At 42.8% G+C, this 26,897-nt stretch overlaps 1 protein-coding gene across 8 annotated transcripts in view; it reads left to right on the forward strand.

Moving 5' to 3' along the window:
- The window catches only part of baiap2b (BAR/IMD domain containing adaptor protein 2b), a 77,377-nt gene that overhangs the window by 6,575 nt on the left and 43,905 nt on the right, over window positions 1–26,897 (forward strand). For 6 of the 8 annotated variants that reach the window (XM_054749464.2, XM_054749469.2, XM_054749472.2 and 3 more), the window contains exon 2: window positions 23,951–24,026. In XM_054749464.2, the coding sequence (XP_054605439.1) occupies window positions 23,951–24,026 (76 nt within the window). Of the gene's footprint in view, window positions 1–1,314; window positions 1,525–23,950; window positions 24,027–26,897 lie in introns of those variants that run through there. The other 2 variants (XM_070545812.1, XM_070545813.1) reach the window with 1 other exon arrangement.

The raw sequence follows: 26,897 nt of genomic DNA on the forward strand, positions 1-26,897 counted from the left end.
TTGTTCTTCTCCAATATTATCACAACTTATGTTTAATTCATATAAATTTCCATCTATTTTATTGTCAATATCACATATTTAATCATCTGTATCCATTTTAGTTGAGTGATTTTTGCCAGTTTGAATCAAGACCAATATCAAACCGAGTTATCCATGTTGTTTTTACAGTATCCAAAATAAGTTTGGAAGCATAAATTCTGATAATCTTAACCAAAGTTTGTAAACTTGTTTTATATATTCATTTATCATTTGTATTTTTCTAGTTCTGTTAGTTCCTTAACCCTCTGATGCATAATGGTCACTACAGTGGACAGGTACTCAAAATTGTTATTTATTTGTTTTTGCTATTAAGCACAGCTGTTGAAGACTTTATTGCATTTGAGCCTCTCCCTTTGGACTTCAGTAAGTCAAGCCAACATATTTCATGTTCAGAATGCACACTGTCCACTGGGGTGGGCATGTGATAAATTATGTGTAAATTATTAAATGTTACAAAAATATTTGTTGAAATTTGTTTCATTCACACCTAAAGATGAATGAAAAAACTTGTTAAAAAATCATGGTTGAAGATTTCATAATTCATGCATCAAAGTGTTAATGATCAGAATCTTTGCCTGCTCCAGAGACCCATTCAGTTAAATGAATACCTTACAGTTTGAAGTTCATGTTGACTGTTTTTTCTTTTGCTTTTTCAGAAGTCTTGCTTGCATTGCAATGTCTGCATTTTTCTTGATTAGGTATTCATTTATATATATACATTGGTTCCATTCAGCGTCCTTCTTTGTTTCAGCAGTTCTTTCTTGTGTTTTCTGTTCATAAATCTGATAAGGATTGCAGGTTTCTGATTTTAATTTTTACGTGGAAGAGGATGACATCCCTCTATGTCCTTGGCCTCTAGATGTATCTCTTTGCTACCAAGGAAGTCCATTACCTGCCTTTCTAAGTTGTTTAATTCTTGTTCAGGTGGTTCTCCACTCTCTGTGGCTGTTGCTCTTGCATAAGTTTGGTGTGTTGTTTCAAGTCCTGTCACTATTACATCATTTATTCTTGAATATTGTTCCAGTTCTGACACTCTTTATTCCAGTAAGGTGATTTTCCTGTCCTTTTCCTCGTTTTTTTCTTCTTAGGACTTTAACCTAACCAGTTAACCAGTTTTAATAGCTGATGGTTGTGTTTCCCACTGTCCTTGAAGGCAGCACCCTTCTCTGCGAGTCCGCCCCTGCGCACCGGCCGGGCGGCACCGAGCGGCCGCCTGACTGGCTGCGTCGGGAGCCGGCGTGGGCGCAGCGGAGGACTCTCCTATAAAGGCTGGATCCCACGGACAGACATGCTTGTCTCTCCCAGACGAGAGTAGCTCATCTCAGCCAGCAGCTGCCTCATTCCGCCCGGTTACCGTTTGGAAGAAAATAAATAACCACCACAGCCTCGGTACAGAGGGAATTTCCGTCTATGAGTCTGACTGACACTCCAGCAAAGATGTCCCGGACCGACGAGGTGCACCGTATAACGGAGAATGTTTACAAGGTGAGACGGGTTGGTGGGCTTAAAGAGCGGGAACACCTGCGCCTCCGGTGGACCCGGACCCAGGGCTCGGTGACTTTTGAAGTGTTTTAAATAAAAACGTGTTTTTACCGCAAAAGAGGAAGTAAAACGCGCATTCTTCTGGCTCAGCTGTTTATTAAAAAAAATCAGATTTTATTCTAAAGACGCTCAAAAGTGCGTGTTAGTTTAGAGCATTAACGTGAACACGATCAGTTAGGGGATGGAGCGGAGCTCCTGCATGGACCGTGATTAGTTTGTTTTTGGTTCCGAGCTCTGCTTCATTAGCTGTCATTTTCAGCTCCGGGGCATGTTTCAGCTCCAGAGGAAACACTGCTGAACCTGACACAACCTGCCCCACTGATCACACACTCTGCATTCCACAACAGGATGACTTTGGGTGGTTTTCATGCTCGTGGTTGGAGGAGTTGTCCTGTGGGCCTAGTGGAAGTGGGTGGTTTGGTTTGTGGTTAACTTTTCCTTTTGGACCCCTCCTCCCTCCAGGTTCTGTTACTTTGAGAAGCAGGAGGCTCATTCACTACAAACACAGAGCTCCTCTTCAGAGATGTGTTCAGACATTTCTCCTGAGCTTCACTTCACTCTGCTCTCCAGAAGAGGTCGATTTCAGTAATGGAATCACAACAAGGGTTTTCCTTTATCTGGGGGAACTTGTTACTGTTTTACTCAACTCCTCAGACATGTTCTGGGAAGCAAGCCGGATCACCTAAAAGCATCCTGGTAGATCAGAGGTCCAGCCTGATCCGGGAGGAGAAGCATGTCTCAGGTTTCCTGGTTTTTAGGACAGGGTTGTGTAAGATGACAGGAACAACAAAGAAATGCCTGGAACCATTCAGAACATGTCTGATTCCACACCGATTGTAATTAAAAAGTCACTTTTGCAGAAGCGTCTGCCTCCAGCATGTTTTGGTTGGAGATATGGAATTTTCAGATAAAAGTGGAGGTTTTAATGGTCAATTTTAAGTCTTTGCACAAGGAAACTAGTTCATTTAGAGTATTTGTTGAAGTTTGGATGGAGATTCTTGGAACCTTGGTTAATTTATAGTTTATTTTGAAAGAACACTTGGTCTAAAACAAGAGTTGTGGCACGAGGAGGGAAATCCCAAATGAGAATGCCGCGGCACCGAGAAGCAGTGATGGGGGTTTCTTTCTGCCATCAGCTGGCTCACTGCAGCAGGAAAAGCAGATGGCCGCTGCCAGTTTAACCCCCACACCCCCCGCCTGCTGCTGACTGTAGGAGACCAATGCTCAGTGGTGTGACATTTTAGTGTTGCACTGGTGGGGCCCCTGGGGTGTTCCTGAGCTGTTTGGACAAACTAACAGATCTTTATTAATTCATTAAAGGATGGAGAAGCACAGAGGTGCCGGTTCCTATTGGGTAACACTCATGTCTTGTTTCTCCTCTGAATGGTGGAAGGAAGAGGAGGATGAGGAGGTGGGAAATTAAATATGCCGGCTTTGAGACCGTGATCAGGGAAGTCAACTACACAGCATCATCTACACTTGCGACAATCAGTTCTGATTAGATCCATATTCAACTTTTTGCATTTGTAAGGTGTTGTCTGAAGAGAAACATCATTTGTCTATCACAAAAATGTGTATGTAATGGACTAAAAACACAACTGTTTTATAGTAGCTAATAAATGTCCTTAAAGGGAGACTAGGCATGCTTGCTTTTAGCAACCTCTGGTGTTGGTTTGTAGAACCTTTCTCCTCGCCGTGCGTTCATCTTTTTAACACCTTAATCTAACAGCTGAAATGTCTCCCTAGCCTTCATTAGTGTCTGCAGGAGTGATTAATCACTACATTAGACAAATCAGCTGCGTTCATGATTAAAACATGCAGGAAACTTGCTGGAACCAGACTGCAGCGCCAAGTATAACAATCCTAGAACAATGACCCTCGCACTATAAGAATTTCAGGAAATGCTAAATCCGGAGAACGCTGTGAGGTTGGGTGTGATGAGCAGCTTCTCTGTGGGCTCAGCTAGCTCCGTGTGCTGCAGGGGGACGTGTTGATTTGGGAAAAATGTGTTTCCTCAGGTTGTTGTGGTTGCTGAACAAACACCATCTGTTTGTTTGATCAGTACTCTATTTAACCACGCGACATAATCCCAACAACTCTGCAGGCTTGGTTTGTTGAGTAACTCTGGAGGGCTGGGGAGAGGCTGCCTTTATTGTTTGATGGAATATACGGAGATCAGCTTTCGTTGTGGATTTTGTGTACATTTAAACTATTTTCTTCTACCCACGTCAGTCGGCTATAGCTGAAGTGACAGAGTCACCCAGGATTTTGTCTTCCGGTTTCCCTAGTTTTTATTCAGTGATGCAAATGGAAAAATATGCTCATGAAATTCTTTATTTTGGGTAATTGGGTAGAAACCGTATCCTAAATTGTATCTTGTCTAAGACAGTCCTGCTGATGATCTGATTTGCCCAAACCTGCCTGTATTCTACTCCAAGCTCCTCTTTCATCACCTCCAGCTCCTTCTGCGAGACACAGAGGTGTCCCCCAGCCAGGCGAGAGACACGATCTCTCAAGTGTGTCATGATTAAGCCTCCTTCAGATCAGACCGTGCCATGTGGGAGGTGTCTGGGTGACATTCTGACCAGTTGGGTCCTTTTTTGCTTTCTGCTCCAAGTTCAGCATGAGTGATCCTTGATCTCTGACCCAGACACATTTTGAAGCTGTTCCCCTCTGACCACATTTGGTGAATTTAAGAACCTGTTTTTGACCCGAGGCTGTTTTATTTCACCATAGCTACAGCCTAATGTTATCAGCATCCTTTAGTGTTGGAACCAAAGCGTTGTGGTAGAATCTGTCCTGTGGCATTTTGCTGCAGCGGCCTGCTGAAGACCTTTTCCATTGAACCTTGTAAGTTGGTATTTATTATAGCTGCAGCTATTTCATCAGTGCACCTATTTGGTGCAGATTTCAGAGATGATATCAAACTTCCTGTTGGCCCAGAAGAACAGATAAAGTCAGTAAAGTAACATGTTAATCATCTGCTGTGGCTCTTTGTTCCAACTGATCCTCCTAACAGATCCTCTATCTGCTGACCGCAACATGCAGATGCTAATACCCATTCTCCGTTGGGTCATACAGGTGAGGGGTTTTTATACAATCTGACCAAATTATAGATGGAGCTTATTGGCTGAAGCGGTTCTCAGTTCTAAAGGAGGTGTTCGTTTCCTTGACGCGTTTGTTCAGATTATTTTATTGCTAGCTGCCATTTTTTAAAATCTAACCTGGATTATGTCTGTCCGTGTGCAGCACCAGCCTCTGCTGGTGGACCGGCATTGTCTCGCTGTCATCAGGGAGCATCCTCGAGTGACGGGTGTCAGAAATGCTTCCGTAAATATTGTCGTATAATCAAGTCTAATCTTTGAGAGAGAGATGCTGTGCCAATTCTTCTTTGAAGTCAAAACTGTGTGTGTGTGTGTGTGTGTGTGTGTGTGTGTGTGTGTGTGTGTTAGTGGGGGTATGAGTAATGCTACTGAACTCTTTATCCCCACAGTCGTACAAGTACAATCTGTTCAGTTCTTTCTCCTCCCTCCACTAGATCCTTCTCGTTTTGTAGCCCAGTGGACACAGAAATAGCGTCACGCTCGATAAGGAAATAAAAAGGGCTTTTCTTTTGTTTTTCTGCTGCAGTCCAGAACCTCTCACACGTAGAATAACAACAGCTGTTGTTTGGTTGGAAGCTGCTGGATTGTAATGTTTTATCTCATCATGTATTGTGTCGGAGCTCATACGCAATCAGGCAGCTGCTGTCAGAGGCAGCGCGCTGCAGGTGAGCTCGGCATCTGTTGGGGAGGCTGTAATGGCAGATTGATGGAGGAAGGGAGGAGCTTTTGATGAAGAGCCCAGTCATCTTTCCTTCCTTGTCCACTCTCCTTCACTCTGGGAGAAGTTGCGGTATGGTGACCTGGCAGCCTGAGCGTGTCCTGTCAGGTTCTGTGATGTGAAGCCTGCAGCCTCTGCGCTCCTCTACAGAGAAGTGTTTTAATCCAGAAGCTTTGCTAGGGCAAGATTTCTCCAGTGTAATAGCTTGAAACCAGTGATTTTTCTTCTGTGATTAGTCACAGTGCTTTCACCTCGATTGTCTCTGCTCAGAGCTTTATCACGGTCTTTGTGCTTGTGTCCCTGCAGAAAAGTCTGCCTACTCAGGCTCCAGGGTTTGTTCCGGCTTTGAGCCTCGTTACTGATCTTTGGGTCGCAGCAGTGTTTGGGAACATCACACCGACTCTGTGATCCGGGGAATGTGATTGTGTTACATAAACGAGTCAAAAGTGATTCACTGAAAAGGACTGAAAAACACCAGATTAAATGAAATAAATTCATCTTTGCTAAGCATCACAAACTACAACTAACAGTTTGTCTCTGACTCGTTGTCACAATCTGCTCCTGCCTCCCTGACTGTGTCTCTCCCCTGCCCATTATTAGTCCCTATTGGTTTCACCTGCCCCCTGCTTACCTGCCCAGATGTTCCGGATTTTCCCCTGTGTATTTATACCTCCCTTCTTGTATCAGGCCCTGTCCACACGTAGCCGGGGATCTGCCAAAACGTAGATATTTTTCTACGTTTTGGCCTGTCATCCACAGGAAAACGAGAGTTTTTTCACACGAAAACGGATCTTTTTAAAAACTCCGGCCAAAGTGAAGATCTGCGTTTTCACCGTTTTGGGTGTCTGCGTGTGGACAGACAAAATCCGAGTTTTAAGGTCCGCAACGTCACTTTCCGCGACAAAAAAGAAATGCTGACATCACGTGTGCGACTTGTGTTTACACTAGCCGACAGCATGGATGCCCTCAGAGCTGCGCTCGCTTTATCAATTGTCCAAGCGCTTTTTGCTTGTTTGTTTTTTGCAAGCGGAATTACTGCTCCTTGCGGAAGACCACAGACGAAGGACGAGGTTGAGAACGGGGGAAGTACTGCCACCTACAGGTCTGGCATGTCCTTAACAACGTATTCATCCGGGTACGTGTGGACAGTTGTTTTTAAAACGAGGTGGTGTGGATGCAAGTTTTTGGAGAGGTGGATATTCGTTTTTAAAAAAAACCTGGCTACGTGTGGACTAGGCCTCAGTCTTTGTCGGATCATTGTTTGTTGTCAGCGTTGTTTTTGTTCTGTCGTTCCCGCTCTGCCATTAAAACTACTTTTATTTAATCCGTGCCTGCATTCCTGCCTCCTGATCTGCTCCACCACACATGGTCCGCCGTCATCCACACCGTCAACATTAGGGCTGTCGCGGTTGAGGAATTCCCCCTGCGGTGATTCAGGGTGGCTTAATATTGCGGTGTGCGATATTATTGCAGCCCTTTTTTATTGCAGTACTATCTAAACATAATGTTTACACATTTAAAAAAGGTTAAAAATTGCCGTGCCTTCTTTAATAACACTTTACTGAATGCAGATCAAAGGGCAGTAACAACACAGATCGCAGTAACGTTTGTTTCTCCGACAGTCGGAGTCCGAATGAACTTAAAAACAACAAAATTCAGGAGAAGGTTAAACTTTTAAATGCAAATTTGGCTGCAGCATCTAATAAATAATAAACAAGTCCCCATTTTGTTTAGTTGTTTAAAATCAAGCATAAAAAATTACATGTACCGGGCGCGGGCGCGCCGGGGGGCGGGCGCACTATCATTTCACTTTCACTTTCACACACACGAATGACGGTGATTTATAGCTCGGTCACGTCCTTGTTACCTACAAGGAAAACCAGCATGTTAACTACGGTTTGAGAGAGGATCTGAGAGGGGTGGCAACATTTGCAGCAACACTGAAAACCCTCTCAGATGGAGCGCTGGTTGCACTAACGCACACGTACCTGCGTGCGACTCTGGCGAGCAAAGGGAATCTCTCCCGGTTGTTGCTCCACCGTGTCACGGAGGTTTTCTTTAGGGTGGATGCATTCCTCCTGCAGGTAGCGAGTGAGCTCCAGCTCGGCTCAAACTCTCTTCGGGACGGCTGCAGAAGCAGTGCTTGTCCGGGACTTCAGCAGGTCTCCGAGCATTTATTTATTTATTTATTTGCCGCTGGTGGCAGCTCTGTCTCGGCCAAGGACCCTGGCTGCGCAGCAGCTGACGTACTGAAAACCAAAGTGCTCCCAAAGGAGCGAAGTAACGTTTCGTTTTGATACCAGTGCAGCCATCCTTCTCAACATGCATCATTGAGTTGAACCAAGTTCAGTAATCGCGGTGGTGCATGATGCAGCGCGGTAGGCTTCTTCATATCGCGATATTTCATTTTTGCGGTTACTGCGACAGCCCTAGTCAACGTGACACTCGTATCACAAAGACCGCTTTGTATCATCAGCATAAATTGAGTAAATACAAACACAAATCTGTGCATTACTGCTGGATTTAGAAAACTTTCATTTCTAAAATTTTTGTAAAGAAATAATGTTATTTTATTGATTTGAGACTGTAGGTGGCAGAGAAGTTATGTGCCCATCCCGTAATCAGAGGTTTGCAGGTTCAAGCCCCGCTCGCGCGGTCTGCAACAGTTGTGTCCTTGGGCAAGAGACTTCACCCTCCTGTCCTGCTGGTGGTGGTCGGAAGACCGTTGGTGGCTGTGGCTACAATGGAGCTCATCACCATCAGCGGGTGAATAACTGGGTGTGTTGTGAAGTGCCTTGGGGGGGTTGTAGAACTCTAGAAGGCGCTATACAAATACAGGTCATTTACCATGTTGCCCTCTATTGTACCCATGACCAGCTTTTCGTAGCCCTACTGAGAAAGAAGTGAGTTGTTGTTGTGCTCATACTGTATTTATTTACTCGCTCAGTTTCTGAACCACTTCTTTCTCAGTAGGGCTACGAAAAGCTAAGCTGGTAAATGATTATGACACAAGAAAGGAGATGAAACTTCAAATGTCGGGAAACAACCACAAGACAGTGTTTCCAGAAAAAACTCTAAATGTTGAGGTAAATGTTTGAATACCATTATTTTATATATATATATATATATATATATATATATATATATATATATATATATATATATATATATATATATATATATATATATATATATATTAGTGGTGGGCATAGATTAATTTTTTTAATCTAGATTATTCTCACTGTAATCTTGGAATTAATCTAGATTAATCTAGATTAAAATGGCTCATTCAAATTCTGCCAAAGGCATATGCGTGTGCTACCTAAATAATATATATATATATATATATATGTGTATATATATATATATATATATATATATATATATATATATATATATATATATATATATATATATATATATATATATATATAATGGTATTCAAACATTTACCTCAACATTTAGACTTTTTTCTGGAAACACTGTCTTGTGGTTGTTTCCTGACATTTGAAGTTTCATCTCCTTTCCTGTGTCATAATCATGTATTTGCACAAAGAGTTGCTGGTTATTTTCATTAAAAGATTGGTTAATCAACTGATGGTTTCAGCTCACTAAATGCTTTGGGATGCTTTGTGACGTTGGGTAGGTCGTTCCATGTCGAATCTAACACAATCCATTCTTCATTCACTGCTTTGAGGCTTAAGCCACCCAGGAGCTGTTTACTGCTGTTGATGTTAATGTATTTTTGCACAAATGTTTGCACTTATGTGCTTTTTTTGGTGAAAGCATGAAGTTGGTACAGTTTTTGACAGAATGTTGAACTCCATCAGTTTGTGCTCAGAGTTCAGAAAGATGCTTTTGTCAGAGTGAAGTGTTTGAATGCACGAAGCTTCAACATTATGTGTTCTGTGATTCATTTAACTGAAAACGGAACATCACTGGAGAACAAAATGTACCCATCTGACAGCTCACTGCATCTAAGGCATCAGCTCTACAGATGTGCAGCCTTTTTTATTTTAAGATTTCACCAACAACAGTGTCTGTGTGTCATGCAGACCTAAGTGCTATCATCTGCTGTGAGTGTGTGTGTGTGTGTGCGGTATGTCAGCACGGTTTGGCGCGTTGGTTACCAAACTTGAGCTGCAGGGAGAGAGAGACGGAGAGGTGGAAGCTGCTGGGGTGCAGGGGGTTGGCAGAAGATGAAAGGAAAAGTGACTTGGATGCCTCTCTAAACTGAATGGGAGCCGCTGCTCTTTTCTGGCTCTAATTGGATTGACATTAAGAATAAGTAAATGCATGAGAGGTCAAAAACAAGAGTCTTTTTCCAGCTGCAGTACTCAAGCTGGTGGTGGGGCTTAGGTGAGGTTTTTAAACTGGAATCTGAGGCTGTGTTTCTTAGGGGGTTAAAACGGAAACATTCTTATCTCACTGCAGTGTCTGACTGTGTCCAGGTTTTCTGACGAACACATTCCTGCACCCTGTGACCACACATGTGCAGATGGCCACGTATGTTGTGTCTTTACGCTGGAATCACTGCCAAAACTGACTTGTGATCAATGCAAAAATAGATCACTGAGCATATGTCCATTCATCTATAGGTGAAATAAAAGCCGGGCTGGAATGAAGGGGATGCGTCACTCTGAGGCGATGACTACTATCATGGAGGATGGGGAGACTCCCTCTTTTTACCTCCTCGCCTCGCCATCCTTTCCAGTTCTCCTGTGGTACAAACTGAATGTGAGATGAATAAAAATGGGCTGCCTTGTCACGTCTCGGGCGGGGTGGGTTGATGGTGTTGGGGATTCCAGCATATCCATAAATGGCACCGGAAGAGCCCCCTCTTTCCCGTCTCTTCTGAAAGTTGCATCTGCAGAGTAGGGGGCGCCACGTCTCCCTCTGCTCGCCTGTTTGCAGATAGAAGCTCATCTGAAAGGGAAATTGGCTGCCTGCACACAGACGTGGAGGAGATGGATGCTGAATTTCCCATCTCCTGAGGGGGCTAAGGCACAGCGGCATTAGCACACTGATTGTCACGCTGGCTGAGCAGAGGCAAATGATGTGCATTTCCTGGAAACGACAGAACAAGGGATGGCAGCAAAATGTTAATGGGCATAATTCCAGCAGCTCATCACTCTCACGAAGTCTACGATGTAGCATACATCCCAGATTATTTCATTAATTTTTTTAATATTTGTAAAGATTTTGTAGGAATTATCTGCCAGTTCCACATGAGTTGTGTGGAAACTTATGAGCTTTATAATGGATGTAAATGAGTAGCTCGGCAGCAGGACATATGAAGATTTTAAAATCGCCTCCAGATTGAAGTGAGAAATTCAATACAGGAAAATGACTGAAACTTTATTCAGTTAAGTTGTTTCTGTGCTGTCAGGAATCTGCTGGGCCTGGGCTTCTGGAGATGTCCTCTGAGCAATATGAAATCCATTTAATTGTTTTATTTTTCCATTCTTTTAACTCCTAATCTATCTTCTTTGTTTAAATAATACAATTATGAATAAAAAAATCAGAAAAATTGCTTTCATATGTAGATCATAGAGCTGTAGAGAGCTTAGTGGTGTGGAAGTAGTTTAAATGTCTGTCTCATTTGAATGACCTTTTGGATAGAGAACATGTTTCAACATGACAGAATTTAAACATTTGTACAACATTGTAACAGATTTACAAATCTACACATTTACTTGTATAGACGGCATATTCTTGTTGACTTAATATATTTGTTTTATTCCTAGTTAATGTGATTAAACAATAAAATGGATATGATCCATTTCTGAGGAACACTGTCTTGAGTTCTTCAAAAGGTCACGTGAAAGCTGGACTAAAATTGTTTATTTTCTCAATAATTAATGGTGGACCCAAACATTTTGTTTCTGTAAGTCCACAGTATTGATTGCATATGAATAGGGATGGGTACCGAATTCGGTACTTTTTAAGGTACCGACCGAATTGCATAGTACCGACCGAGCACCGATTCACGTCATTTCAAATGGTGCCTCATTTCGGTACCCGTCCTTCATAAGGAGAACTTGCCAAGACAGTTGCGCATGCGCAAGAGCGTTATGTCGTTGCTCGCTGCGAGCGAGTTGTAAACAGAGCAGCACGGTAGAAAGAACGCACGCTGAAGCTTGCGTCCACGTCACTAAATGTGATGGGTAACTGGGTGATGATGAAACCAGCGACAACGATCTAAGTGAGACATCCTCATCTTAATCTGCTCCGGTAGGTAAATAAAATGTTTAAGATAATGTTAGCTTGATTTGTTAGCTTCCGTTTCACTAATGGTGCGTTCGCTTTCTCCTCTGAACTCCGAATTTCCGACTAGAAGAACATGAATGCGCTCTGAAGTTTGGCTTCACTTTACTAAATGCGACGGGTGATTGGGTGAAGATGAAACCAGCGACGATCTAAGTGTGAGGCATCATCGTTTTAATCTGCTCCAGCAGTTAAATAAACTGTTTAAGATAACGTTAGCTTGATATGTTAGCTTCCATTGCCACCGTTGTTATCAGCTAATGGTGCGTTCACTTTCTCCTCGGAAATCTAACTTCCCAGTAGGAAAAATCAAATGAAAAAAGGACGGCAAAAGGAATGAAGATACACAGTAAATTTAGTTCACAGTAAAGATGTTTGCTTCAGTTTAATTATCAGCTTATAAAACTACAAGGACGATGTTAAAATACAAACAGTTGTATGTTATTTATCGTGATATTTATCAAATATTGTTATATATTGAGAAAAATATCTATTTAATTATAAAAGAGAATTAAAATAATAAACACTCAAAAGTATCGAATATTGGTACAGTTAAGTACCGGTATTGATTCCTAGGTACAGGGAATTAGTACCGAATCGATTCAAATGTCAAAGGTACCCATCCCTACATATGAATGTAGATTCCTAGGAGAGGATTTTATACCTGTGGAGATGATGTTTTTCGTTTTGTGGCAGATCAGATGCCACAAAAAAGGTGCCTCACGTGGACCCATACGCACCAGCACCGTTTCTACCCCACCGTTGCAAATGTGATGGCTGGGGAGTGATGGCAGCAGTGTTGGGAAAGTTCGTTTAAAAAATGAACTACCGGTAGTTCAAAGTTCAGTTCATACATTTTAAAATGAACTAGTCTGTTTCTTAGTTCATAATAAAAAATTTTTTAACCAAGTTCACTGTTCCAAAAATGAACTAGTTCATAGTTCTTTTTTCTCATATGTATATCTATCTATATCTATATCTATATCTATATAGATATAGATCTATATATATAGATGTAGAGAGGTATAGATATAGATAGATAGATATCTATCTATCTATCGATGGATGGATGGATGGATGGATGGATGGATGGATGGATGGATATATCTATCTATATCTAATCTTATGAAATAATTTTCCAATAGTTGGCACCCGTTCAGTCCACACTCATACCCTGCTGCAGTTTTTACCCTACAGTAAATTCTCAGTAACATGAGGAAAACATTATTTGAACATTGTTTTATGGGAAATTATTAAACAGTCTTAGGAAGCAGGCTGAGGTAGCAAACTAAACATATTAAAAGTGCAAAACATAAAAAAAATGCATAATCTTTCAGTTAAGTCTCTTTTCAATTTGTCTGAATGAACTTTTGGGCCGTTCCCATCTGTACCGGGTCGGCCCGGGCCGGGTAGCCCCAGTCGGCCCTAGCCTGGCCCGGTTGATTCCACACATCCATGTCTTAAGCCCACGTGGGCTGATTCTACCCACCAATCAGAGGCTTGCTCTAATGGAAGGTGTGAATTTGCTGTCAGCAGTGGGTGTGTTGGCCCTGGTCGGCCTGAAGCAGACCCCCTCGAGAAGAGGGCTGAGAATGAGCCTTGGTTGGCCCGGAAAATTACCAGGCCACCCAGATATGTAAACAACCTACGCTACCCGGCCCGGGCCGACCCGGTACAGATGGGAATGGCCCATTTGACTCCTGCACACAGCATAGACGTAGAAGAGTAGACGCCACACCAACCGCTACTGCCTATGTTTGACCACATATGTGGGTTCTACTTTTTATTAACTCTATGGCTAATGGGATGTCTTAGCTAGGCTTTAGCTCCGAAAAAGCTCCGTGGAGATCTGGAGCTAGAACGGTGAACAAACCTGTTCACACACGCCAGGATGAACATCAGAACCAAGGACGGCTTTTAACAGTGCGAACCTTGTGATTGTGCAGAGGTTAAAGCATTCATGGTGTTTCCAAGCATTCTCACACATTCCCAGTATTTAATCCTGCCTCCTCAGAAAGGAAAAAGCAGCAAGGGTCACTGGTACCTGGTGTCTATCCATAGTCTTCATTAGGCGATAGGTAGGGGAGACCGTGGACAGATCCCCTGTTTAATCATAGTGACATGCTGAGGGTGTAGCACCTGCTACCTTTTAGCCACCTGGCAACAGCACTTCTACATGCACCACCACAGTGCCCACATGGAAGGTTGTATAAATAACAGATGACTAAACTTCTGTTTGAAACCTAGTTTATTTCTTTGTCTCCTCCTTGTCCCTCCCCCTACCTCCATGTCCCTCCCTCCTCTGTGGGGTTGCTAACTCTCCTCTTGCTGGTTAATCTGTTTGGCAGTGAGCAGCGCAGCAGGGCCTAATGGTGCCACATGGCTGGCTTGGCTTTACAGTAATTTACGCCCCAACATGATATGAGCCTGCTACTGTTTATGTAGGTTCTGACTCAGCCCACACACCCGTCTCCTGCCTCCAACCAACACACACTCGTGCACACACACACACTGCTTTCCATGCACCATCACAGCAGCTAGGTCACAATGTTCTTAACGCTGTTAGTTCTTACCTTTTTCCTTCGTAAGTGTTTGAATGTGAGTGAACTTACTGGTGTGGGAGGGAAATAATGAATGGCTCTGCTAAAGTGTATGCTCTTATGCAACGACACTTAGATTGTTCTCTTCACATTGTTCAAGTTTAATGCCTTTTGATCCCATGTACTCTTCTTTCAGCCAATCTTGGCTCAAGACGGGGAAGGTTGTAGCATCCAAGAGTAAGCAGAGCACGTCCTGGCTAGTAGAAGCTAACCGTTAGCATTAGCAACTTCACAACATGGCAGAACTTCTTCAGGCTTGTGTTGTTTGTGGAGATAAAGCAGTGGGTGTTTCTCAATGTTGAGGTGCCTGGCCTCGCAAGACATCGCCTTGCGAGGCCAGGCACCTTGCTTATGAGAACACTGTTCTTCCTTTGTCAAAGAAAATGGTTAAGTTAACAGACTTGCATCACGTGACCGCAGCAAGTGCCGCGGTCACGTAATGTCACGTGACACAGGAGATAACGTTATAATTTATACGTACAAGTTTCAATATAAATATATAACAAGCCTTTTACTTTAAATTTTGTGTATATATTGGTTAAATTAAAGTGAGTTACTACTGCTAGCCACCGAAGCTGCAACTACTAAGCAACTAACCAATCATTGATAACTTCTTTGGATCTAAAAAAAACATTTTAAATTAGCTGACTTGCATTTAAACTTGAAATTTACCCCGAAGTAGCTGCTAGCTTCTGATCCGCCATCCTTTTAAGAATACAGCAGTGTATTCTGGGTCATTTTTGACCAAGGCTAGGCTACAAGACACATCCCGTGTGTCCTTGCTCCGCTAGCTAAATGGCTAACAAACGGAGAACACACACCTCAGTAGAACATGAACATTGGAACACATCTTAGTGGTTCCTGATGACTTATTCCCTAGGCAACTGCGGCGGGACCAAGGCATCAATGCAAGGTTCATTGTCATTGAGAAACACCCAATGTTTAGTTTTGCTTTCACCCAAGAAACAAGAGCAAACTGAGGTAGTGGACTAGTCACGTTGCTGTTGGCCAATTAGAGCCAATATATTCTCATGTCATGAATATTAATAAGAATCTTGCATCAGACTGTTATTTCCGTGTAATTCTGTTCATTTCAATGGGATTCTAGAATTCTGGAATGCATCCGAATGTAACTGTGCATAAATAGTCAATGTTTATAATAAGAATTTCACAGGAATCACTGGGAAATTCAGGAGATCAGTGCTGTTGGAAGGCAGCAGCAACACACTATGGTTTTCACTCGGACTAGCCGTTAGCTCTTTAGTCCTGAACTGAACAGGTAGAAGACAGCAGGTAAAATGGACTTCAATCACAACTTCAGAATGACCAAAATTCCTTTTAACTCTTCAAACTACAAATAAATAAATAAATTACAGCTCTGCTCTGCTCTTGTGTTGCTAATGGCTAGCTTGTACAACCTCTGGCTCACTTCCACATCTTTTATGGGACATGATGTCCAAGTGCTGCCATGTTGTCCTGATGGATCTACTAACCTAGATGCTGAGAGCTGGCTGTTGCCCATTTCTTCCTCCTTTCCTCATATCACCCAGCCGTTCCTCGCAGTGGCACTTGAAATGCTGCTGAATTCCAGCGGTTATTTCAGGAACTAAACTGGTGTTTTACGACGACACGTCAGAAAGAAGTGCATCTGTTCTTTCAGATGAAACGAACACCTGATAACCTGCCCCATCCAGGCTTATTCCGTCAGGATTAATGGATGTTTTCAGGATCTAATTTTAGACGTTTTTTGATTCCCCGTGGAGCTGCATCACATTAAGAACATCAGAGACCTGATGTGATCCACAGAACCAAATTTCTGCCAAGCGTAGCAGAAATATTACTGCTGTATGTTTAAGATCATTTATGAATGCCCACTGACTTGTTGCAGTAAACAGGAAGAAGGCAAGTTATTCTGCTTAGGTCTGGATGTATGGGATAAGATTTGTGATTATAACACTAACTTTGAGAGTTTTTGCTGCTTTCTCATGATTGCTGCTCTTTTCGTTGATTGCCGTGACTCACACTTGTGCTGGTGCTCTTCGCTACATTAACTTGAGTGCTCTTTAAAAGCTGTAAGTTGCTACAGATTTTACAAGATCTGCTATTGTTCAAACACAAAATGGGAGTTCTTTAAGCACATCCACACGACACGTGATCATGATTGCTCTTGCTAGGAGAATATGTTTAGGTTTATTTTCACAGTGACTGAGATTCAGGCCTAGTCCACACGTAGCCGGGTTTTTTTTAAAAACGAATATCCGCCCCTCCAAAAACTTGCATCCACACCACCTCGTTTTTAAAAAAACTCTGTCCACACGTACCCGGATAAATACGTTTGTTAAGGACATGCCAGACCTGTAGGTGGCAGTACTTCCCCCGTTCTTAACCTCGTCCTTCGTCTGTGGTCTTCCGCAAGGAGCAGTAATTCCGCTTGCAAAAACAAACAAACAAAAAGCGCTTGGACAATTGATAAAGCGAGCGCAGCTCTGAGGGCTTCCATGATGCCGGCTAGTGTAAACACAGGTCGCACACGTGATGTCAGCATTTTTTTGTCGCGGAAAGTGACGTTGCGGACCTTAAAACTCTGGTTTTGTCTGTCCACACGCAGACACCCAAAACGGAGAAAACGCTGATCTTCACTTTGGCCGGAGTTTTTAAAAAGATCCGTTTTCGTGTGAAAAAACTCCGTTTTCGTGTGGATGACAGGCCAAAACGTAGAAAAATATCTACGTTTTGGCAGATCCCCGGCTACGTGTGGACAGGGCCTCAGTTCTGTGTTTTTTGTTGAGGAAATGCTGATTCGAAGCTTTTTTGTGGAAATAAATATTGACAGTTTGACTGTGCCAGCAGTTTGTCTATAAAATCACAAAAGATAAACCTCCAAATTATTAAGTTCCCAAAAAAAAAAACCTGTTTGTATTACAAATAAATGAGTAAATCTCACAGGTTTAGTTCTTTTGTTGCTGAAATGATTTGTTTTTAGCAGCCAGCTCTGCCTTCCAACACACTGTTCTGTGAACAAGAGCTTCAAAGTGTCACCAGTCAGAATTGTGTTTACACACTTACACAATCACACAGATTCTCACACTTGGACAGTTCTTGGATAGAATTCTGCTCTGCAAACAGCTGGTGAGCTGCAGAAGGAAGTCTTGAGGTGATTCATGCATCTGTGTGAGACATCGATATGTTTTATGAACGGTGTTTTAATGATCTTCACAGACGTACCCTCTGACCCCGATGAATGAGATGAAAATGTAAATGAACACTTATGATTGTCTAAGAACGAGCACCTTCATTAGTACGTTTCTTAAACTCTGCAACGTGATGAAGCAGCCCGTGTGCTTTTGCAGATTTGGCCTTGAAGCTTTTAGGTAATTAGTGATTTAGTTAAAACACATAGCTGAACGTAATGGCCAAATTAAAACAAAGCCGTGTTTGCTCCATAATCCTGATTTCCAATGCCCTTGGTAAAAAAAAGTCCTTTATTCAGTGGAATGTTAATCAGCCTTTGTCCCCGTCGCTTAAGGAACAGGAACTGCTTCACACTGGCGACAGTATGATCCGATTTATTTGCCCTATTGAGCACATGATGATGGGGCAAGTTCATGAAGGAGTTTAAAGGTGTGGAACACTGAAAAACATCCATAATTATTATTTCTGATTCTAATCCGTCACTCTTGAGTTTTCCATGCAGGCTGAGCATGAAAATAGTCTCTTAAACCTGTTTGCTGCATTTGCTTCTGATAGAAACGGTGAAACTCGAGAATTAGAAAATCCTGACAAATCTCCGTCACACTGTCCGCTAACATTCATGGACTCCCCCATGTTGACTCACGACAGGGAAAGCTGTTGTTGTTTTAGCATCCAGGAAACTGCAGAGAACGTCCCAGCGAGTAGAAGCTAACCATTAGCATTAGCAGCACCACCACACAGTTGAACTTCTTCAGGCTTGAGTTGTTTGTGGAGAAGAAACATCAACGTTGCAGAGCAAATAGTCAGTGCCAGAGTCGCATTGCTGTTATCCAATTAGAGGCGAGATGTCCAAATATCAGGAAATGAGACACTAAAACCTGTCGTGTTCTGCTGCTGCAGCAAACTTGTCCATGCTGATCCAGGTGCTTCTGGACTTTTTTGTTCCAGAGTACAGCTTGCAAGGCATTCCAGAGACCACAAAAATTGTTTGGATTGACATCAGTGTGTTCATCGTAGACCTCACCGCAAACATTAGGAACAGGATGTGATTTTTTTTTATTACTAAATACAGGTCCTTCTCAAAAAAATTATCATATTGTGATAAAGTTGATTATTTTCTGTAATGTACTGATAAACATTAAACTTTCATATATATTAGATTCATTACACACAACTGAAGAAGTTCAAGCCTTTTATTGTTTCTAATATTGATGATTTTGGCATACAGCTCATGAAAACCCAAAATTCCTATCTCAAAAAATTAGCATATTTCATCCGACCAATAAAAAAAATGTGATTTTAATACAAAAAAAGTCAACCTTCAAATAATTATGTTCAGTTTTGCACTCAATACTTGGTCAGGAATCCTTTTGCAGAAATGACTGGTTCAATGCGGCGTGGCATGGAGGCAATCAGCCTGTGGCACTGCTGAGGTGTTATGGAGGCCCAGGATGCTTCGATAGCGGCCTTAAGCTCATCCAGAGTGTTGGGTCTTGCGCGTCTCAACTTTCTCTTCACAATATCCCACAGATTCTCTATGGGGTTCAAGCCAGAAGAGTTGGCAGGCCAACTGAGCACAGTAATACCATAGTCAGTAAACCATTTACCAGTGGTTTTGGCACTGTGAACAGGTGCCAGGTTGTGCTGAAAAATGAAATCTTCATCTCCATAAAGCTTTTCAGCAGATGGAAGCATGAAGTGCTCCAAAATCTCCTGATAGCTAGCTGCATTGACCCTGCCCTTGATAAAACACGGTGGACCAACACCAGCAGCTGACATGGCACCCCAGACCATCACTGACTGTGGGTACTTGACACTGGACTTCAGGCATTTTGGCATTTCCCTCTGCCCAGTCTTCCTCCAGACTCTGGCACCTTGATTTCTGATTGACATGCAAAATTTGCTTTCATCCAAAAAAAGTACTTTGGACCACTGAGCAACAGTCCAGTGCTGCTTCTCTGTAGCCCAGGTCAGGCACTTCTGCCGCTGTTTCTGGTTCAAAAGTGGCTTGACCTGGGGAATGCGGCACCTGTAGCCCATTTCCTGCACACGCCTGTACACGGTGGCTCTGTATGTTTCTACTCCAGACTCAGTCCACTGCTTCCGCAGGTCCCCTAAGGTCTGGAATCGGTCCTTCTCCACAATCTTCCTCAGGGTCCGGTCAGCTCTTCTCATTGTGCAGCGTTTTCTGCCACACTTTTCCCTTCCCACAGACTTCCCACTGAGGTGCCTTGATACAGCACTCTGGGAACAGCCTATTCGTTCAGAAATGTCTTTCTGTGTCTTACCCTCTTGCTTGAGGGTGTCAATGATGGCCTTCTGGACAGCAGTCAGGTCGGCAGTCTTACCCATGATTGCGGTTTTGAGTAATGAACCAGGCTGGGAGTTTTCAAAAGCCTCAGGAGTCTTTGCAGGTGTTTTAGAGTTAATTAGTTGATTCAGATGATTAGGTTAATAGCTCGTTTAGAGAACCTTTTCATGATATGCTAATATTTTAGATAGAAATTTTGGGTTTTCATGAGCTGTATGCCAAAATCATCAATGTTAGAAACAATAAAAGGCTTGAACTACTTCAGTTGTGTGAAATGAATCTAATTTATATGAATAATGTTTATCAGTACATTACAGAAAACAATGAACTTTATCACAATATGATAATTTTTTGAGAAGGACCTGTACTTATTTTTGTTTACGGTTTCTGACTGAATTTACTCCTGAAGGGTGAATTTTTCAATTCTGTTTTATTATGCGTCACATTTATCAGAATGAATGAGATATTGTGAGATCTTACTAAACTAGACTTGCTTCATTCCCAGATAGAAGTCTTGACCTGTCAGGGTCATTCTCTGCAGCTCTGTGCATTTGTCTTGATATTAAAAGCGAATGCAGACATATCTGGTTAAGTGTTGGCGCTAGCAAATCACTGCTCTTTAGTAAAGCAAATGCAAATGTAAAGACTTGGCAATTTTTTTCACTGTGTTCTTTGGCAAAAACAAAAATAACTTAAGTATTCTGTTATGCAGCAATATGCTCGTTAAATATCTTTATTAGTATTTGAATGGTTATTTTGCATGCAGTTACTTTTTTTAACCTGAGTAATTTCTTTAGACTGCATCAGATGAGTGAAGAAAGATGTGATTCGTGTAAACTCACTGCTTGTAAAACTCACCAAGATGGAAAAACTGAAGATTTCATTGCAGCCCCGTTCTCTCTGTCCCCAGAGGACACCACTCCAACTGGGTACTTGTTTGCCTTAATTAGCCAACTGACAAATATCCCTGAAAACCTACGTCCACGTTTTGCAAAGAGACAGGATTGCGACACATGTAGCTGGACCTGTCTGACGGTGAAAACATGACTCAAGCCGTCACTCATTCACACCAATGCAAACTCATGTAAACACAAAGGAACTTAGCTGGAGTTTTCCCCCATGAGAACATGACCAAAACTGGGCCTCGTTCCATCTTTCAATTTTTGCTCTTTTAGCCGAGCATCTCCCTCTGCATTCCAGCCAGGGGTACATCACGCTGATGATCACTGCCGCTGGAGCGTCGCCACATTGTGACTGCTTACATAACAACAGCAATGAGCAGGAGTACAAAGGGAATAGGGGTATAAATAGGGCTTTGGGTTTGTTCACATAAATGTGTTCAGAAATGCATCAACCCACTTTCTAAATGGGTTTGCGCTTATTTGACTTTCAACTGCAGCACAACAGTTGTGTTAGATAAACCCTTCCCTTTCGATTCTCTGCTGGTTCCCTTTTGGTCTGAGACTCAATTAAATCTGCTTCTTTCAAACACATCAAATTATTTACTGGGTACTCAGTTTTATTTGCTTTATTGCACAAATTATTATTTTTTGGGTAAAAAATTATTATCATTATTATTATTATTATTGCACTCGTGTTCTGTCCTACTTCCTGCTGCCTACTTTTGAAGTCACAGTTGTGTGTGTGTGTGTGTGTGTGTGTGTGTGTGTGTGTGTGTGTGTGTGTGTGTGTGTGTGTGTGTGTGTGTGTGTGTGTGTGTGTGTGTGTGTGTGTGTGTGTGTGTGTGTGTGTGTGTGTGTGTGTGTGTGTGTGTGTGTGTGTGTGTGTGTGTGTGTGTGTGTGTGTGTGTGTGTGTGTGTGTGTGTGTGTGTGCGCGCATGTGCGTGTTCGCTCGCTCGCGCCAGCCATCGGGTATTAGCAGGCAGCCACAATGAGAAAATATCTGCGTGATCCTCCATCTGCCTTCTGCTCGTTCCTCCTCTTCCACTCCTTTTTCATATTAAAGTTTTTAACTGAAGTAATGAATGAATGGATGAAAGTTCACCCACCCAAGGCATTATGCCTCATTATCTGATTCTGCCTTGTGGTTTTTGGCAGCAAGGTGGGTAGATCAATTTAAAGTAGAATCTCCTAACACGGCAAGTTTTTAAAGTTTGTACCTCTTTATACCGATGTCATTGTAAACTAACCACCTGAAGAGACCCATACTTAGTCTCTTACTTTTCATGTAAATTTTAAAGATTTTAAATGCATTTGGTAGCTGAGGTCTAACTTTAAACCTCCCTGATGCCCATGTTGCCTCCTGCGTCTCTAAAAGACCTTGAGAGATGTTAAAGTCACAGACAGGAAAACCGCCAGGTTTGGCTGGTGAACGAGTGGGTGTGAAAAAGGGCATCGTGGAGAAAGGAGGAGTCCTGCACAGACTGACAGCAAAGCTCATTACACATTTCTTCTTGACTCCTTCTGGACTTCCTAGCGAGCCCTCAGGCCTCTGGCCATTGTTTGTGTCCATGGTGGATGCTCTGTGCTGACAGGACTCGGCCATTTGACGTGAGAGACTCATCTGTTGCTATAAATAAGTCTGTATCTGTCAAAACACCTGCACTTGGATCCTGACATTGATGTACTTGTGCCGTATTGCTCCTTTGTTTTTTTCATTCATCATGTCAAAGCTTTGCTTCGGTCTTCTCTATTATTCAACTCCGACTTCTTTTCCATGTTGCTTACAGGAGACGAATCAACACCCCATGATTCTGACTGTTGCTTTGTTTTATTTTTTAACTTCTCATCTTTGAACATTCAGTTTCTGTTCCTTTCCCGGTTCTGCTCCAACTATTCTGTTCCTGCTCTAACTAGTCATCCGGATATTTTTGTCACATCCCAGATCTGCGTCTGAGATTTAATGACCTTCAGAAAAGCTTTTTGCTTTTTTTTGTTTCTGTGAACTTTACTCTTTCAAAAATAGTAATTGGCACTAGTCGTGTGCCAAAGTCCAGAGAGGTGTGGAAATGGAGGGAAGCTGCATCGGGTCCAAGAGTCCTGCAGAGTCCAAGAGTCAGCAGCCAAAACCATGTTTTATTAAAAATGGAATCGGTAGGGTAGGTGTGAGGAACATTCACGCCGGATCACATCAATTCTGTGATCCGGTCCAGTTTCTTTCACCTGAGACGCCTTGCAAAAATCAAGCCCATGCTGTCAAGAGCCCACCTGGAGCGGGTACTGCATTCCTTTGTAATGTCTAGGCTTGACTACTGCAACTCTCTCTATGCAGGCGTGTGTCAGTCATCACTGCGTCGCCTACAAGTTGTGCAGAACTGCGCAGCCAGGTTCCTGACTGGGACCAGGAAACGGGACCACATCAGTCCGGTTCTGGCCTCCCTGCACTGGCTTCCGGTTTGCTATCGCTCACAATTCAAAATCCTCGTCTTTGTTTATCATTTCTTCCAGGGTGGTGGTCCCCCCCATCTGGCCACACTCCTGAACAAACATTCCCCATCACGCGCTCTGCGCTCCTCTGACCAAGGCCTGCTCGCTGTCCCTCGTTCTAGGTGTCGTACCCGTGGAGACCGGGCTTTCTCAGTCCTAGCACCGTTACTCTGGAACAAGTTGCCACCCTCAGTTAGGCTGTCCCCATCTCTGCCAGTCTTTAAGCATCACCTAAAAACACACCTCCTCCGCTTGGCGTTTCCAGAACATGTTTGATTTTGGCCCTCTTTTATGTTGAATTTATTTCACAGTTTTCATTGGTTCACTCAATCCATCCACTCAATCCAATTGTGTTTCACACATTTGTCCTGTACCAGAGTGTTTAATCTATTTTGTAATTTGTATTGCTTTTATTGTTGATTTATACAATATATTTACCTACAACTGAACCATGTTCAGCGCTTTGGGCTTCCTGACAGGGTTGCGGAAGGCGCTTTATAAATAAAGCTTTGATTGATTGATTGATTGATTGAGGAAACTGACCCCTGTAATTCGGTCTGTTTCAGTATCCTCCTTGTACCAGGAGACGAAGACTCTGGGAGTCCTTCCTTCTCTCTTTTTGCCCCCCCCCCCCCCCCCCCCCCCCCCGGTTGGCTCCGCTGGTTTGTGTATGACTGTTCAAGCCCCAGAAAAGACTGCTGCTCTGTCATCAAAGCTCATGTTTGTTACTGTGCCTTTCGAGCTCTTTGACTAACCGAATGTGCTGGTTTGTTTCTGTCCTCCTTTGCAGAACATCATGGAGCAGTTTAACCCATGCTTACGGAACTTCTTAGCCATGGCAAAGAGCTACGAGAAAGCGCTCACCAGTGAGTACACAAACGAGATCTGTCATTTTCCCGTCTTTCAGGCAGAACGCTGCTGCTTTTAGAACCTTTTGACTAATCATGAGTGGGGACACAGCGTGTGGATGACTCTGGAGTCAGTCGTAGAACCTATAGAAGCCAGTTTGCTCATTTCTGCTCCAAAGGGAGTATGTTTGAGTTGCTTAAATTATTTTGAATGTTCACTCATCAGATGCAAACTCTGGTTGTTTTCCTGTTGTTTCTTCTTGTTGACGTCTTGTCTTCATCGTTACCTTCCAGCTCATTCACCTTAAATCTTTACCTCTCCTGAGCATCCTGCATCATTGCTTCTAGTTGCTTGCGCCTGTGTGTGTGTGTGTGTGTGTGTGTGTGTGTGTGTGTGTGTGTGTGTGTGTGTGTGTGTGTGTGTGTGTGTGTGTGTGTGTGTGTGTGTGTGTGTGTGTGTGTGTGTGTGTGTGTGTGTGTGTGTGTGTGTGTGTGTGTGTGTGTGTGTGTGTGTGTGTGTGTGTGTGTGTGTGTGTGTGTGTGTGTGTGTGTGTGTGTGTGTGTGTGTGTGTGTGTGTGTGTGTGTGTGTGTGTGTGTGTGTGTGTGTGTGTGTGTGTGTGTGTGTGTAAGATGGCGAAACTGAGTTGTGCAATAATTGCAGCAGAAGCTCAAGGTGAAACATAAAGTGATAGAAAATGTCTTGTGGGAGACTAAATGGAGCACAAACCAATGGGAAGTGGAGCAGGGGGCGTTGCCAGAGTAATGGTACCCCCACCCATGGGGCCATGGAAACAGGAGCAGGCTGGGACAGTATTCAGGACAATACTGAGGAATAAAATCAAAAGATGAGGAAATTATAAAGATGCTTCATTATTATACTAAAGGATGCCCTGCTGCTTATTACTGTTAATTACATTTGATGCGAGTCGCAGCATTATCATTTAGAAGGTTTTGTGTCAGACAAGTGTTCAGAAAACATGAGATGTCGAGCTGGTGCAAATGGTTTAGTGACAAAATCTGCATGATTCATTCTTAGATGTCCTTTCCAGAGGTCGGAGGAGACTGGCACGTTGTGTGCATCATGGTTAGGTGGGCTTTTTGTTTGGATAGAGAAGAGATGCAGGGTAGACTCGCGAGCCTCACTCCTGTCTGATAGATCAAACTAAAAATAGCCGTGTGACTCCCTAAGCAGGGATTGCACTTCATCAATGCCACACAACAGCACAGAGGCAGAGTTTAGAGTAGAGTGATGCTGAGCAGGGTGAGGAACCCTGCAATCATCTTATTGTCACTGGAAGCATGTCAGTGCGTTTTCTTTATGAGTTGTTGAAGTAACACTGCGTAGCATGGCGTCCCTGAGGAGGACGAAGCTCCGCATGATTCATGAGGGAGGTGGACTCGGTTGGGTGTGACTTGGAAACATTGTGGAAGTGGTGCAAAACTAGACTTTCTGTTTTAAGGTCCCATTGCGGTCTGCAGCAGACCTTCACAAGATGGAGGGTCGGAGGAGGCTGCATGTTCTTGGAGAAAAAGAAAAGCAAGAAGGCTTCATGAGCAGAAGGAAATTGTGTCAGCAGCAACGTTGGAGGAGGCGACTCATCTAGAATAGTTTAACCAGAACGTTTATCATGTGATTTTTTTTATTTTAATCTCATATCTATTAACAATAAGTAACATTTTTACATATTTTTCTAACTAACTTGTTCGTTCATCATTGACAGGCAAACGCTTCCTTTCTGACTAGGCACAAGACTGCTGGATAACATTTTAGTTGTGAATTAACAGAACATTGATACTGGTACAGATAAACTATCTAAACCACCATGTTTAATCATACTGAGCTTATCGCATCTGCGTTGACTTTGTCTCTCATTTCTGTTCTTCAAACATCTACTGACATCAGAAACAAGCCTAGGTCCCCTCAGACTGCCAACCCAAGATCACTTTAAGCAGACTTCACAAAGTCTCTGGAGGATTTTACCCATATGCTAAAATTTAGCAAAGATTTTTTTTCCTGAAGTTACCACAGTCTAAAAAAAATTAGGTTAAAGATACAGATTCTTTGTTTTTGGTCTATTAGATCACTTCTACTATGGGCGGAGCTCTATCCATAGTTCTTTAGTTTTTGTGCATGAAGGTTTTGTCTTTTTCTGTCCTTTGGAGTCTGAGGGCCCTCTGTGGCAGCTCAAAGATCACACAGCCATCAGCCTGACAGCTCTGTAATAAACCCAACCCTCATCCATATGCATTACCAAAATGGACGTGTCTGCTGTTGTCATGGCTGTCAGAACCTCTGACCCATTTTAATTGGCTGCCAGTGCTGCCCGAGGCAGACCCGTCTGTGTTTGTAGGGCCATGTGGCGTCCCATGCAGGAGGGATGACATCCTCTGGACAAATGTTTGAATTGTGGCATACCTTTAGGATCCAGGTGTCGATTCGTTTGGTTTTGGGTCATCTTGGTGGTTTTGCAGGCGTCATGATTGAGATGCAAAGTGATGTTTGTATTAAACAATCTAGTACTCGCGTGAGTAATACTCAAAATGATCAGTACACAAATGGTGGAATTAGTCGTTGTTTTGTGGCTTTTTAAAATGCATTTAAAAAGTTGTCTTTGCTCTAAAACTCCTGAAATGTTGAGTTTGAGTACGTAGACGAGTTTACATGGAGAACGTCAAGTAAACACTGGCCTCATATGGAAGGTCCTTTGATGTCTGAGAAAACTGCTTACTATTGGGCATAAGTAGACTTTAACATCTGAAGGTGTTTGCATGCTACACCAATATAAGCAGAAAAGGAAATCTTGGTCTTCCATTTAGTTTTTCTTAATAACGGTCTTCAAAATTGAATCCCTAATAAATACTTGGTCCTTCAAGTAATAGATTTAAGC

The sequence above is a fragment of the Nothobranchius furzeri genome, chromosome 16, assembly GCF_043380555.1.
Source record: "Nothobranchius furzeri strain GRZ-AD chromosome 16, NfurGRZ-RIMD1, whole genome shotgun sequence".
Classification (NCBI taxonomy): Eukaryota; Metazoa; Chordata; class Actinopteri; order Cyprinodontiformes; family Nothobranchiidae; genus Nothobranchius; species Nothobranchius furzeri.